The sequence below is a fragment of the Bubalus bubalis genome, chromosome 15 (assembly GCF_019923935.1).
Source record: "Bubalus bubalis isolate 160015118507 breed Murrah chromosome 15, NDDB_SH_1, whole genome shotgun sequence".
Classification (NCBI taxonomy): domain Eukaryota; kingdom Metazoa; phylum Chordata; class Mammalia; order Artiodactyla; family Bovidae; genus Bubalus; species Bubalus bubalis.
In genome coordinates, this window is record NC_059171.1 from 66,232,716 (window position 1) to 66,246,742 (window position 14,027).

General features: G+C 43.7%; 1 protein-coding gene across 2 annotated transcripts in view; it reads left to right on the forward strand.

The window, feature by feature from the left end:
• FER1L6 (fer-1 like family member 6) overlaps positions 1-14,027 on the forward strand; it is a 175,548-nt gene that overhangs the window by 26,637 nt on the left and 134,884 nt on the right. The window contains exon 2 of one of the 2 annotated variants that reach the window (XM_044928802.2): positions 10,404-10,442. The exons of the other annotated variant lie outside the window; for it this stretch is intronic. Coding sequence (XP_044784737.2) covers positions 10,404-10,442 — 39 coding nt within the window. The remainder of the gene's footprint in view (positions 1-10,403; positions 10,443-14,027) is intronic. 2 annotated transcript variants of the gene reach the window in all.

A 14,027-nucleotide genomic window follows, 5' to 3' on the forward strand; every position in this document is an offset into this window, starting at 1 on the left:
CCTTCAAGAACGTCTTGGCTGAGTGCCGGAGAGACAGTTGATGGCATTCTGTTGTTCCTGAGACCCTGTAAATCTCACACACAAGACTCCCTCGAGACAAGCTGTTCTACAAAACCTCTCCAAAATGCCTTCAGTGTTATGTCTGGTTGCATGAGTTGATAGATGACCCTTCAGATCCATTTCCTTTTATGCAGGATATCAGTGAAAAGAGAAGCAATGAATTTCTGGTGGGGATTTTTTTTCCTCTGTGATCTGTTCGGGGTCTGGCTGACTGGAAGCTGTTTGTGAGTCATTGCATTGACTTGCTTCACTATATTTCAAGTTTTAACTGACAAGAGAGCTTCACTCGACTGCTGTAATTAAAGTCCCTACTTTGGGAACACATCAGCTTGAGTGAAGTAGATTTTCCCTCCTCATGGTTGCAGAAGCCATTAAAGAATTCAAGCGTGTGAAGGAGATGGGATCCTATGGAGGTCGTATCTGAAGTACCGTAGCCTTTCATTTTCAGCCTTGATTTGCTTTTTCTTTTATCAGTTGTGAAATTCTTTTCATTTGACTTTTTTAAGTAGACAGAAGAAAGTGGTTAGGTTATCATAGTTGACCCCTTGGAATATTTTCTGTAATGCACAGGAGTTCTGAAGGAGAGCTCTGTGGAAGAATAAAGGCCATTTTTTTCATTTATGTAAGTTAATTTTTATTGGAGTATAGTTGCTTTACCATTTTGTGTTAGTTTCTGCTGTGCAGCGGAGTGAATCAGCTCTCCGTACACATACATCCCCTCTTTATTGGGTTTCCTTCCTGTTCAGGTCACCACGGAGCACTGAGTAGAACTCCCCGTGCTGTGCGGTAGGTTCTCCTTAGTCACCTACTTAATGCAGGTGTGGTCTGTTATCAGCTCTTGCTCCACCTGTGTTTGGAGAGGAAGGGCTGTGGAAGGCCACACTTGCTGGAGTCTTAGCATTCCTGGGGGGTAAATATGGGAATAAATGGGGACCCAGAAGTCCCAGCAATTTCCATAAGCAAATATGACCTTGGTCTGGTTCCTAGGTCTTAGCTTTTTTCCTGGGTCTTAGTTTCCCTATCTGTCGAATAAGTAGGCTAGTCCTGAAGAGCAGTTTTCAAACTTGAAAAGTTTATTTATGCATTCCTTGAACTCCTTAACACAGAAAGCAGGTGATGATGAAGCCCCTCAGGTCAAAGGGGTGGAGGGAAGAGGGCAGATTGGGCCATCTTGATCTTTCCTTACTACCTCCTACCTCGACCCCCTGGGTAGACACCCTGGCTTGAGATCATTGATAACCCCTCCCACCAAATATCTAGAATTCTTTTTCCAATCCCTCCTTTCACTCAGCATCTTTACTGTAGTCATTCTGCCCAAAGATAGAAGTGAAAATGACTTTATTATTTCATCTCTTCTGACTGAAACTGGATAGTCCTGTTATAAATCACTCTGAACTATTCTGTCTTGGAAGAATGCATGTAAATTTCCATCTCCCCCTTGTATGTTTTGGAAGTATTTGTAGTCATCAATTTGTGAAGTAGTAAACTCCTCATCACTGTAGTCTTTGAGGCTAGGGTTGGCTTGTCAGCTGAAAGTCTTATTTATTAATTATTTTATCAAACAAATACCTCTTGAGGACCTAGTATATGCAAAGCACACACGTGTGCCCCAACCTTGCCTAATGGGGAGGACGGACATACATATAAGCAATTCGTAGGGGAATGACTGGCTTTACCAGCTTCAGTTCAGTTTAGCTCAGTTGCTCAATCGTGTCTGACTCTTTGCAACCCCATGAACCACAGCACGTCAGACCTCCCTGTCCATCACCAACTCCGGAGTTTACCCAAACTCATGTCCATTGAGTCGGTGATGCCATCTAACCATCTCATCCTCTGTTGTCCCCTTCTCCTCCTGCCTTCAATATTTTCCAACATCAGGGTCTTTTCAAATGAGTCAACTCTTTGTATCATGTGGCCAAAATATTGGAGTTTCAGCTTCATCATCAGTCCTTCCAATGAACACCCAGGACTGATCTCCTTTAGGATGGACTGGTTGGATCTCCTTGCAGCCCAAGGGACTTTCAAGAGTCTTCTCCAACATCACAGTTCAAAAGCATAAATTCTTCTGCACTCAGCTTTCTTTATAGGTTACAAATAAGTCACATTGTCTTTTATCATTCAAAGTCATTGCTTTAGTAGGTTTGAAGAGTGGTCAATTTGTCTTTGGTAAAGACAAGCCTTCCTACTCTTGTTTCCCTGGGAGCATCAAGCACAGGTTTGCTTTTAAATATTTTGTACCTTTAAAAACATGTTTTTGACATGTACACACTGCTTTATTTACTTATTTATGGCTACAACAGTTCTTCATTGCTGCATGCAGACTTTCTCTGTTGCAGAGATCAGGGCCTACGCTCTAGTTGCAATGCACAGGGTTCTCACTGCAGTGGCTTCTCTTGTTGCAGAGCACAGGTTTTAGGTGCATGGGCTTCAGCACTTGTGGCACAGGGGCGCAGCAGTTGGGCCAAGGGCTTTAGAGTACAGGCTCAGTAGCTGTGATGCTCAGGCTCAGTGGCTCCACGGCATGTGGAATCCTCCCGGACCTGGGATCAAACCCATGTCTCCTGTGTTGGCAGGAGGATTCTTATCCACTGCCACCAAGGAAGTCTGTTTTTAAATATTAAGCAAAGAGATAATTTTACTTACAGTCATAGATTTCACTCCCATCACTCTCAACTGTATTTCTACTGAAAAGGAATCCTTCTGTGATAAAAGATGTCCCAGGACTTCCTGAGACAGTAACACTCTGGTTTGTATTTGGATGCTTACCCATTTTTGAACACGGCCGCTGAACTGGGATGGGCTTCCAGCTTCAGCCACGTCCTGGGCCAGCACTGGCCTTCCTCATGACTTTCTAGTCTTGGTATTGGGCATTGGTCAACAATCTAGATTCAGTCATCCTCATCATGAACCCCCCAGGCATCTGCAGTTCCAGCCACACTTCAGTGCCTCTAAGGCTAAGGACCCTGTTGGAATTATCTTTGTACACCAGCGCCTGCCACAGGGCCTGGGCCACAAACAAAATCCATGACCTTTTGTTCCATCACCTTCAATCACCCCCAAGTAGTAGAGAAAGAACCAACCGATAAAAGATGTTCAGGCATGATAAAGAGAGAAAAAAAGAGATGCATTGAAAAAGGGAGTGATTTTAAGAAATGGATGAAGACCAAGGCTGGGTGACAGCCAGGGGTGATGCACCATTTAACAGAGAACAAATGGGTTATCAGGTACCAGCATGAGTAATTTCCTCTTTTTCCGCAGCTCCATGGTGAGTATTGGGATAAGGCTTAGCCACTGACTTTTGAGATTGTTCTCTTCTCTGATTATGCTCTGCTCTGGTTATGGTCTTAACTCTTTTCTATCTGATATGATAGATTTTTTAAAATACATTAAAAAAATTTTTGCCTGGGATGGGTCTTTGTTGCTGCACGCAGGCTTTCTCTAATTGTGACGAGCAGGGGCTACTCTTCATTGCAGTACAAGGGCTTCTCGTCATGGTAACTTCTCTTGCGGAGCGTGGGCTCTAGGGTGTGGACTCAGTACTTATGGTGCACGGGCTTAGCTGCCCTGTGGCATGTGGGATCTTCCTGGATCAGGGAAGAGCTAGTGTCCCTTGCATTGCAAGGTGGATTCTTAACCACGGGACCACCAGGGAAGCCCCTGATACTTTACATTTTTAAAGAGAGACAGAGAGCTTCCAATGAATTCTTGCAGCCCTTTCTCTGTGTGTGCTCTATCTGCCCATCTACCTGTCTGTGCGTCCTACAGTCACTGAGCCTATGCCAGGCATTATGGAAATACAGACATAAAATAGTCATGGTTACTGCCTTCAATAAAAGAGAATGATATTTTCAAGTAATCTTATGATCCCTATAATAAATGATTTCATATTATAGAAATAAGGACAAAGGGCCAGTGGAATCCAGAGGAAAGAGTGACTTGATTCCTCCTTACAAAACTAAGAACTGTTCACATAAAAGGAGGTAGCCGAACTTTCCTAGAAGAAAGATGTGGGTGTTGACAGTAGAGATGGGAGATGTTACCTGCAGTGGAGGCCCTGAGATCAGGTTCATGGACAGAAGCAGGTGATGAGTTTAGGAGGAGCTGTCCACGGGCCTGGAGAACAGAGTATGGGAAGTCAAATACTGGATTAGTGGGCTGAGCCTATAATGTGGAGAGCCCTAAGGGACATTCGTAGAATGTCGATCCAGTTTTTTCTTTTAATTAACATGTTTAGGATATGGTGGGCTTCCCTAGTGGTTCAGTGGTAATGAATTTGCCTGCCAATGCAGGAGATGTGGGTTCTATCCCTGGGTCTGGAAGATCCCCTGGAGAAGGAGATGGCAACCCACTCCAGTTTTCTTGTCTGGGAAATCTCAGGGACAAAGGAGCCTGGTGGGCTACGGTCCATAGGATTGCAAAGAGTAGGACATAACTTAGCCACTAAACAGCCATAGCCATATGATATAGCACTTCAGTGTTTACAAATAGAATGTTGTATGTTTTATATCATTTGATCTTCATGACAGCTACCTGAGAGAGGCATAACTTATCCTCTAATTTATAGATGAAGAAACAGGTGCAGAGACTTCCCTGGCAGTCCAGGGGTTACACCTCACCTTCCAGTGCAAGGGGTGTGTGTCTGATCCCTGGCTGGGGAGCCGAGACCCCACCTGCCTCAGGGCCCAAAAGCCAAGACAAACAAACAAACTAAACACAGAAGCAATGTTGTAACAAATTCAATAAAGACTTTAAAAATGGTCCACATCAAAAAAAAAAAAAAAAGGATCTAAAAAGAAAAAGAAACTGAGGTGCAGAAAGCTTAAAGATTTGCTCAAGTTTCCATAATGAGCAGGTGGCTGAACTGATAATCAAATCCAAGATTTTGGATCCCAAAATCTATGTTTCTAAAAAGCGATGCATTTTGTTGAAGCATATTGTTGTTCTTTAGCTGCTAAGTTGTGTCCAGTTGTGCAGTCCTGTGAACTGTAGCCCACCAGGATCCTCTGTCCATGGGATTTTCCAGGCGAGAGTACTGGAGTGGGTTTTCATTTTCTTCACCAGATGATATTCCTGACGCTTGACATATACACATAAAATACACACACAAATTATAAATATATGACTTGAAAAATTTCACAAGTGGATAGAGTAAATAGTAATCTCTATTAAGTTAGGGAGGTTTTACATCTTTCCAATATTACATTTTTACATCTATGAGCATGGAGTATCCCTTCACTGATCTTATTTTGTAATTTCTGGTATAGAAATCTTGCTCATATTTCTTAGGTTTATTCCCAGGTTTTTACATTTTTTGATGCTCTTGTGATATCTTTTATTTATAATTTTAGTTAACAGTTTATTATTGGTATGGTGGTGGTGGTGGTTTACTTGCTAAGTCGTGTCCAACTCTTGTGACCCCAAGAACTGTAACCCTCCAGACTCCTCTGTCCATGGGATTTTCTAGGCAAGAATACTGGAGTGAGTTGCTGTTTCCTTCTCCAGGGGATCTTTCGCATGTAGGAACCAAACCCAGGTCTCCTGCACTGCAGGCAGATTCTTTACCAACTGAGCTGCGAGAGAATCCCCTTGTTATTGATATAGAAATGTACAATAGATTTTTTAAAAATTGACCTTGTTTCTAGATGACCTACTGAACTCACTTATTAATTCAACAAATCAAACTTTATTTATTTATTTTTTGACTGGCTACGTGGTTTGTGGGATCTTAGTTCCCTGACCAGGCCCTCAGCCTTGAAAGCAAGGAGTCCTAACCACTGGACTTCAAGGAAATCCTTCACTTATTAATTCCACTAATCAAACTTTATTGAACTGTTAAGAGAGGGCTTCAAGTACAGTGTTGGATAGAAGGACTGATAGCAAACATCTTTTTTTTTTAAATTGGAGGCTAATTGCCTTAAAAAGTGTGTTGGTTTCTGCCTTACAACAACGTGAATCAGCCATAAGTATACATATGTCCTGGAGAAGGCAATGGTAACCCACTCCAGTACTCTTGCCTGGAAAATCCCATGGATGGAGGGGCCTGGTGGGCTGCAGTCCAGGGGGTCGCTAAGAGTCGGACACGACTGAGCGACTTCACTTTCACTTTTCACTTTCATGCATTGGAGAAGGAAATGGCAACCCACTCCAGTGTTCTTGCTTGGAGAATCCCAGGGACAGGGGAGCCTGGTGGGCTGCCGTCTATGGGGTCACACAGAGTTGGACACGACTGAAGCGACTTAGCAGCAGTAGCAGCAGCATACATATGTCCCCTCCCTCTTGAACCTCCCTCCCTCCCACCCCGCCCCACCACACTTGTCTAGGTTGTCACAGTGCAGAGCTGAGCTCCCTGTGTTGTACAGAAACTTCCCACTGGCTGGCTATTTTGTATACGGCAGTGTGTATGTTTTAGCACTACTCTCTCAATCTGTCCCACCCTCTTCCTCCACTGCTGTGTTCATAAGTCTGTTCTCTATGTCTTGATAGCAAAAATCTTTGCATCCTTTTTTTAAAATCTTAGAGAAAGTCTTTTAATATTTATCATTGATATGATATTAACTCTAGGATTTAGGTAGATATTCTTTATCATATTAAGGAAGTTCTATGCTCTTCTAGTTTGCAAAGATGGCTTCAGAATGGAGACTAGTTTGCAGGAAGGAGGAAGAATGGATCCAGAAAGTCCAAGTTAGAGTGAGGTCTGTATGAGAGTCGGAGCAAGGTGGCTGCAAGGAGGAAATGTGAGGGTGGGATGTTCTGGGTTCTCTTCCTCCTCAAAGGCTCTTATATGGCAACTGCTCATCTCATAAAAATTTCAAAAGAGAAAAGATCACTACAAGTTGCCAGAGTTCCTTTCTCTGGGTGTCCCAAATGGTGCTGTTTATTATTAGATGTTTTGTGATAAAGATGTGGTCCAATTCATTTAGAAAAATCTGAATACTCTATCACTCTCTTTGGAAAGTCATGATGAAGGTCAGCATATTAAAGGCTTGGAGAATCCTACAAAGGGAGGATTTAATTTAATTATTTAATTTAATATAGCACCCATCCTTCTGTCTTTGATGTCCATTACACCAATAAAATGAGACTCAAAAGGAATTTTAGAGATCCTCTCTTTACCCATTATTGAGTTGAATGATACTCACCTAAAACAAAATCTTTGTATGTCAGTCTATTGGTTTTCTTAAGGTTATAACTGTATCTTTCTCTTTCCCTGTTATGTTCAAAATCATTGAGAAATAGACCCATGTGGAAAATTGGGATCAACCTATCACCTTTATTGCTGGCACAGGTAGATTGGAGGAAGTTGAATGGAGTGGAGTCCAGATCAATTTTCATATACTTCACTGTGACTCAGAGGTACTCAGCCACCCAGCTGCGCACGGGGATAAGAATCTCTGCCTCAGTGACTTGTAGTCACTACAGTGACCTGTAGTAGGAGCAGAAAGCAGAATACAAATGTTCTGCAGGAAAGCTGACTCAAAGAAGGGAAGAGCACATGGGAATAGAAACCTTTAACATGACCCGAGGGAAACATGGCAACCAGTGGGTGCCATAATGTTATCATTGTGCCAAAAGATGCTCAGGGAATAGAAGTGAAAAAGAAATTTTGGGGAGTAAAGAAAAGATGGAAGTCTCAAAAGGGTGGAAACTTGAAGACTGATTTATTCTGGGACACAGGGAAAGAGAGATGCTTGTTCTAAATAAGTCTGTTTGGGACTTAGAGATTGATCCTTTTATCTTTAGAACAGAGATCAGGGCTCTGATTAGCCAGCATATAAAGAGGATGAAATAAAAATGAACATTTTCTTAGGGACCCAGGAAAGAGAAAGCTTGGGGCCAGGGGAGTCCAGCAGCCCTAAGTATACTGAGTCAATGACATGACCTGCCAAATTTGTTTCTCTATTTTCCTTGCTGTCCAGCCAACTCGGTCATACACTGATCTTAGCTAGAGAGGAGGAGGAACAGGAGAGGATGGAGGCTAGTAGCCATGGGTTAAACAGGTTCCTCCTACCCTCGGAAGATGGCCTCAGTAGTGGGCGCTCTTGATGTGCTGCAGGGTGGGTGAGAGGCATGCGAGGAAAAAGTCTCCATTTTCCTGGAACAGACCTACCACAGCACCTCCTACCACTATGCCCTTGAGTTTTTGGCAAGGGTTTCTGAAGGACTGTCAGAGACTGGCCTAACCCAGAATGGTTCTACCCAATGTTACTCCAGATTATTCCAGAGTCACCCTTGGTTCAGAGAAACCACAGGAGGGAGGATTCATTAGCATCCTTGGAGGGGTATTTCCTAGACTCTGGCAGGTGAAATAGCAAGGTTTTCAGTGACAATCTGCTAAGCTGGTGGTATCTGAATCTCATTGTGATGGCTGATGGGGCTGGAATATCAAAATGAGGACCTACCAGAGAAACATCTGTTTACCTCAACAAGGTGGGAGATTCCATATTACAGTAGGCAAAAATGGAGTGTTTCCCACCAGACTGGGAATCAGTTCTCCATCTACTCAGGCTTCCCAGGTGGCGCTAGAGGTAAAGAACCTGTCTTTCAATGCAGGAGACATGATCCATGAGTCAGGAAGATCCCCTGAAAGAGGGCATGGCAACCCATTCCAGAATTCTTGCCTGGAGAATCCCATGGACAAAGGAGCCTGCTGGGCTATAGTCCATGGGGTTGCAAAGAGTTGAACACGACTGAAGCGACTTAGCAGGCACGAACACACTGCATCTACTCAGTTCATTGCCTGGGACACCTCAGACCCAATAGAGGACTGACCCTTCTCTCTTAAACTGAAGGACTCTGTTCCATCAAGACTGAGCTGATCCCATGCAGAATTAGAGAAGACAACCAATTCTATGGGCTAATTGTTGGGATGAAGGTTGAGTGGAAGAGGAGTTGAGGTTGGACAATAAAATTCACCCAGCCTACCCAAATAAATTCACTAAGTACTCTGAATTTCCTAAATGGTATTGTTCCTGCTGGTTAAAAAATTATCTTTGAACTTCCTTAAAACATACAAACCTTGTCTCTGAGAACACAGCTCATCAGCACTGATAACTTAGCCATAGGAGAACCTATGTGCAGAACCCTGCTGCACTTCAGAATCACCTGGGGAACTTAAAAAACTACTGTGCCTTGGCCCCGCTCTGACCAATGAAATCAGGCTCTCTGGGATGGGATCTGGCCACAGTGTGTGAAAGGGTTTTAGAAGGCTCTTCAACAAGAACCCGATGTACAACCAAAGTTGATCATCGTTGCTCTGAACAAATAGGATATGATCAGGAGAATAGTAATGGGCAGATCATAGGGAGAGGGGAAGAAACGTTTCAGAGTCTTGACAAGGCAGGATGTCATGTGAATTTATATTTTCACAGTCTTCTGTCAAAACCCACATTATAGCTATTTCTGTGTTTGCTGGCTTGCCTCTAATAAATCTATGCCAGTCTTAGAAGTAAGATGAGTATACAGAGAGCATTTACCCAAGAAGGTATTTCCAACAGTCAGCTAGAAACTTACTCAAGGCTCTATGATAACCTCAAAATGGTGATGAAGCTTGGTTTTGTTTTGTTTTTTAAGATAGACCTGATTACCTGCAAATCCATTCTTTTGATAAAGGAATTTTATTAAATATTAATATATTAAATGTAATATATTTTTCAAATATATATTTTAAATTATTTTCAAGAGTTATCATATATAGAAACTCACAAATCAAAAAAAATTTTTTTCTACGCTGGATGTTATGATTGTGTTTGGAGGGTGAGGTGCAGAGGTGACCTGAGTCCTCTTAGATGGGAAGGAGAGCGGGAGGGGCCTGGACTGGTCACACCCATTGATGCAATTAACTTAGTGTTTGGCCTCTTGGCCTGAGCTGCTTCTATTCTGCACTAAAGGTAGAAAAGATGATTCTAGAAGAGGAATCTGGTGACACGAGTGGAAAACCACATAGAGACCATGGTTGTGAGCCATTTCCTAATCCCGGCTCCCCGAGCTGTGGACATGACCATAAAGTAGTTATTTGTAGAACTTTTAACAGTGCAGCCTGAGGGTTCAAGGAGGTCACACACACAGCACCCCCATGAGAAAAGCAAAGTGAACTTTATCGCCACTTCCTGCAGAAGAGGAGCCTGGAGCTCAAAGTCCCATGGCCGGCCCCAGAGACATAGTCAGAAAGTGACATAGATGAGACCCAAACTCCAGTTGCCTAGCTCCTCTTTCTGTGTGCTGGGCTGGCTGCCTCCCTGCCTGCATGAGCTCTGGGGTCCACGTGGAGCGACACCACCTTGAACAGAAGAGCAGAAGCGTATAAAACACACACACTGTTTAATGCTCTCATTGTTTGGATTCAGATATCGGAGTCATGGTAGCTTTCACCCTGAGGATACCAGGTGGGTACAAATATTTCTGTGTGTCTCTTGACTTATCTTTGGGTGGCCCTGGTGGGAGATTCAGTAGACCCTAAGCCAGAGACCCGCATCCTTTTTTAGAAGTGTATGTGGTGGGGTTCCCATGATGGAAACCCTGGCACACTGGAGGTGGGTGGGTGATGGCAGCTGCCTTGAAGACTTACCAGGCAATTCTTCCTGAGTTACTGGCTGATCCCAATATATTGACTGGAAACCACTGGCATCCTCTTTTTTAAAATTTAATTTATTTGTGTTATAAATATATCTCTTAACTTGAAGTATACTTGCTTTACAATGTTGTGTTAGTTTCCGCTCTACTACAACATGCGTCAACTGTATGTATACATATTTCCCCTTCCTCTAGAGTCTCCCTCCCTGAATCCCACCCCTCGAGGCCCCTGACAACCTCTTGTTTGTAAAAATGGGTAATAATAGCATCTGTCTCATGCATAGTATATTTCGAGGATCCAAAGAGCTAATGTGTATAACCTGGTATTTCATGGAACATGGTGAGTGTCAAAGTACGTTTAAAAAATTTTAAACTCAGGGGAATATTGTAGCATGTTTTCTTGTCATCAAGAAAATAATAATAATAATATAGCACGTTTAGGGCTTCCCTGATAGCTCAGTTGGTAAAGAATCTGCCTGCAATGCTGGAGACCTGGGTTCAATCCCTAGATTGGGATGATCCCTTGGAAAAGGGAAAGGCTACCCACTCCAATATTCTGGCCTAGAGAATTCCATGGACTCTATAGTCCATGGGGTCGCAGAGTTGGACATGACTGAGCACCTTTCACTTCATTTCATGGCACATTTTGCATTGTCTAAGCATTGTGTCCTTTTTAAACATCACCCTGTGGTTAGATAAGAAATATTGTGCTATATGTGAATGAAACGAGCTCATCTGAGTTAAGCATCCAGGCCCAGATTCTGGAGCTAACAGGTGGGGTCAAGCTGGGTCCTGAGCTGGGTTCTGTGTCTCCAATTTACCCTCTGCTGCCTGATTTGCCAGTGACTTGATCTTTCTGGGTTGGTGAGCTGTGTCCTCTCTCTACTGTGGATGTCATGTGGCTGAGGAGGAAAAATCAACTTTCATCAAGAAGACTTTTCACACTGGGCATCATGCTGGGCGTATCCTTGAGGACTGACTCAGGGTTCCAGGCAAACAACCTTGTGTGTTTGTGAAACAAACATCAGCCCGTTCCAGAGAGCAGAGTGGATTGTCAATTCCTTGGGCATCACTAGACGGGTTCTGGCTTCCTCTGCAGGGGATCTGAGCTGTGATCATCTCAAAACTGATTCTTCCCCCAAATCAATTAAAAATCTCTGAGGGTGGTTCCAGATGTTGGCATATTTCAAACCTCCTAGGTGTGTCTAATAGACAGCAGAGTTAAGAGCTCTTGGTTTTAAGGGGTAGGGGTGCCTGTCTCAGGCAGATTCTTTACCACTGAGCCACCAGGAAAGCCCTAAATTGGATATTATAATTACATGGGTTGCATGGATTTTTCAATTTTCTGATGCATCTAAAAGGTATTCAAGGAATTCTCTGGTGGTCCGGTGGTTAGGGCTCACGACTCTCATTGCCAAGGGTCTGCATTCAATCCCTGGTCAAGCAAATAAAATCCAGCAAGCTGCGTGGTGTAGCCAAAAACCAAAGTGGGGTTGGGGGGTGTTTATACTATACTGTAGTGTGCAAAACATTATGTCTTAAAGAATGTATGTACCTTAATTTAAAAATACTTTATTGCTAAAAATAATAGTTTATTGCCGAAAAAAGATGCTGAGCATTCAGTGAGTGGTAATCTTTTTTTTCTGGTGGAGAGTCTTGTCTCAGTGTTGATGGCTGCTGAGTGCTCTGTCAGATTGACGGTTGCTCAAGGTTGGGGAGACTGTGGCAATTTCTTTAATATAAGACAACAGTGAAGTCTGCCACATGGATTGCCTCTTCTAAGAGGTAGGACACCTCTCCCTCCTCCTGTGCCCACGACAGCAGCTTAAGGCATGCCCCGATGCCTCAGTTCCCAGCTGCCCCATGGGAGAGTTCAGAATGCTAAGGCCATCTATGAAGAACACTTCTGCTCCCTAAAGGTGTATTCAGTCTCCCTCTGGTAGGTACTCTTATTTATTGGTAGCAACTTCCTGTTACTGAATGGAAATAGCTCAGTCTTCTCAAGTCATCTGAGAGCTCGCTGGCCAGGTTCCCAGGAACATTGCTTCTGCCTCCGTGAAATGATCACAGGCAGTGAGCCCTTGGGGACCACAGTGGCAATTCAGGGTTTGGAAGGCACTGGCCATGGTACCTCTGCTGGGTAACTCTCCTTTGAAAACAGGAAAGGAAAAACTATTATTGGACATTTTCTTCAAGACTTTCAGGAAAGAGGGATTTCCCTGGTGTAGCTAAGATTCCTGGGAGACGTAAACGGGTATTCTTGTCACAGCTGATGGCAAATCAAAGTGGGAAAAATACTACCTCCCAAAAGGGTATGTTTTAATTCTCTCTATATCCTGGACACTGTCCTAGGGATTTTGCTTACTTGCTCCTTTTTATTCTTAGAACAATCCTGTGAAGAATGTACCTTGTTATTTATCTCCATTGTACCCTGGGGAAAACTGGCTCCAAGAATTGCCGTGACTTGTCCAATCCACCCATGTCTGGGTGGTTCTGGAGCCTATTATTTCCATTTTACTGTATTTCAGGGTCTCGAAGGGTTACCGCCCCCACCCCCAGGTCCCTTAGGCCAGTCCCCCCTCATTGAATTTCAGTGTTTGTCCTCTCTACAGCACCCTTCACTAGTGGCTCTCAGGTATCTGCTTGCACACATCCAGGAACAGGGAACTCACTCCCACCCAGTGCAGTTCATTCACTGTTCAGACAGCACCAACAAGGAAGGCTCCTTAATTCCTCATCTGGATCAAAGCAGGATGTAAAAGAATAAATAAGCAAATAAGTGAATGGAGGGGACATCTGTCTCCTAGTTGCTTCTTCTCATTGGTCTTAATTTTATCATTTCAAATAATGAGAATAACTAACATTTATTGAGCAACTAGTATGTTCCAGGTACTGGGCTAAATGCTTTACGTTTGTTATCTCATTTACACATGAGGACTCAGGAGTATAGAGAGGTTAAGTGACCTGTTCAAGGAGGCAGAGATGGGTTTAGAACCCAGGGAGTCTGGCTGTGGAGGCCCTAAAGTTGGCTACTGCAGTTCACCCCCTCGTGAGTCCAAAATATGTCAGTGAAAGGGAAAGCTTCCTTGGTTCCTTCACTGTCCTGTGTTGCTCCAGGACTGCAGGATGCTCCCTGAAAGGGTCTGAGCTTTGCTGCTCTCTCCTCCCTTCTGTCCCTGTTCCTCTTCTTCCCTCTTCTATGGGCCACCCCATCAGGCTGCCTGATGCAAGGCCAGGACTTTTTCTGACTTGCCACCCTTCCACGCAGCTCCAGAGAGGGGTTCTCTCAGGAAGCCAGCGATGCTCCTGATATCAGCTGTAGACAGCAGACTGGGCCCTTTCCTGGGCTGAGAAAAGTGAAAGTGTTAGTCACTTAGTCGTGTCTGACTCTTTGTGAC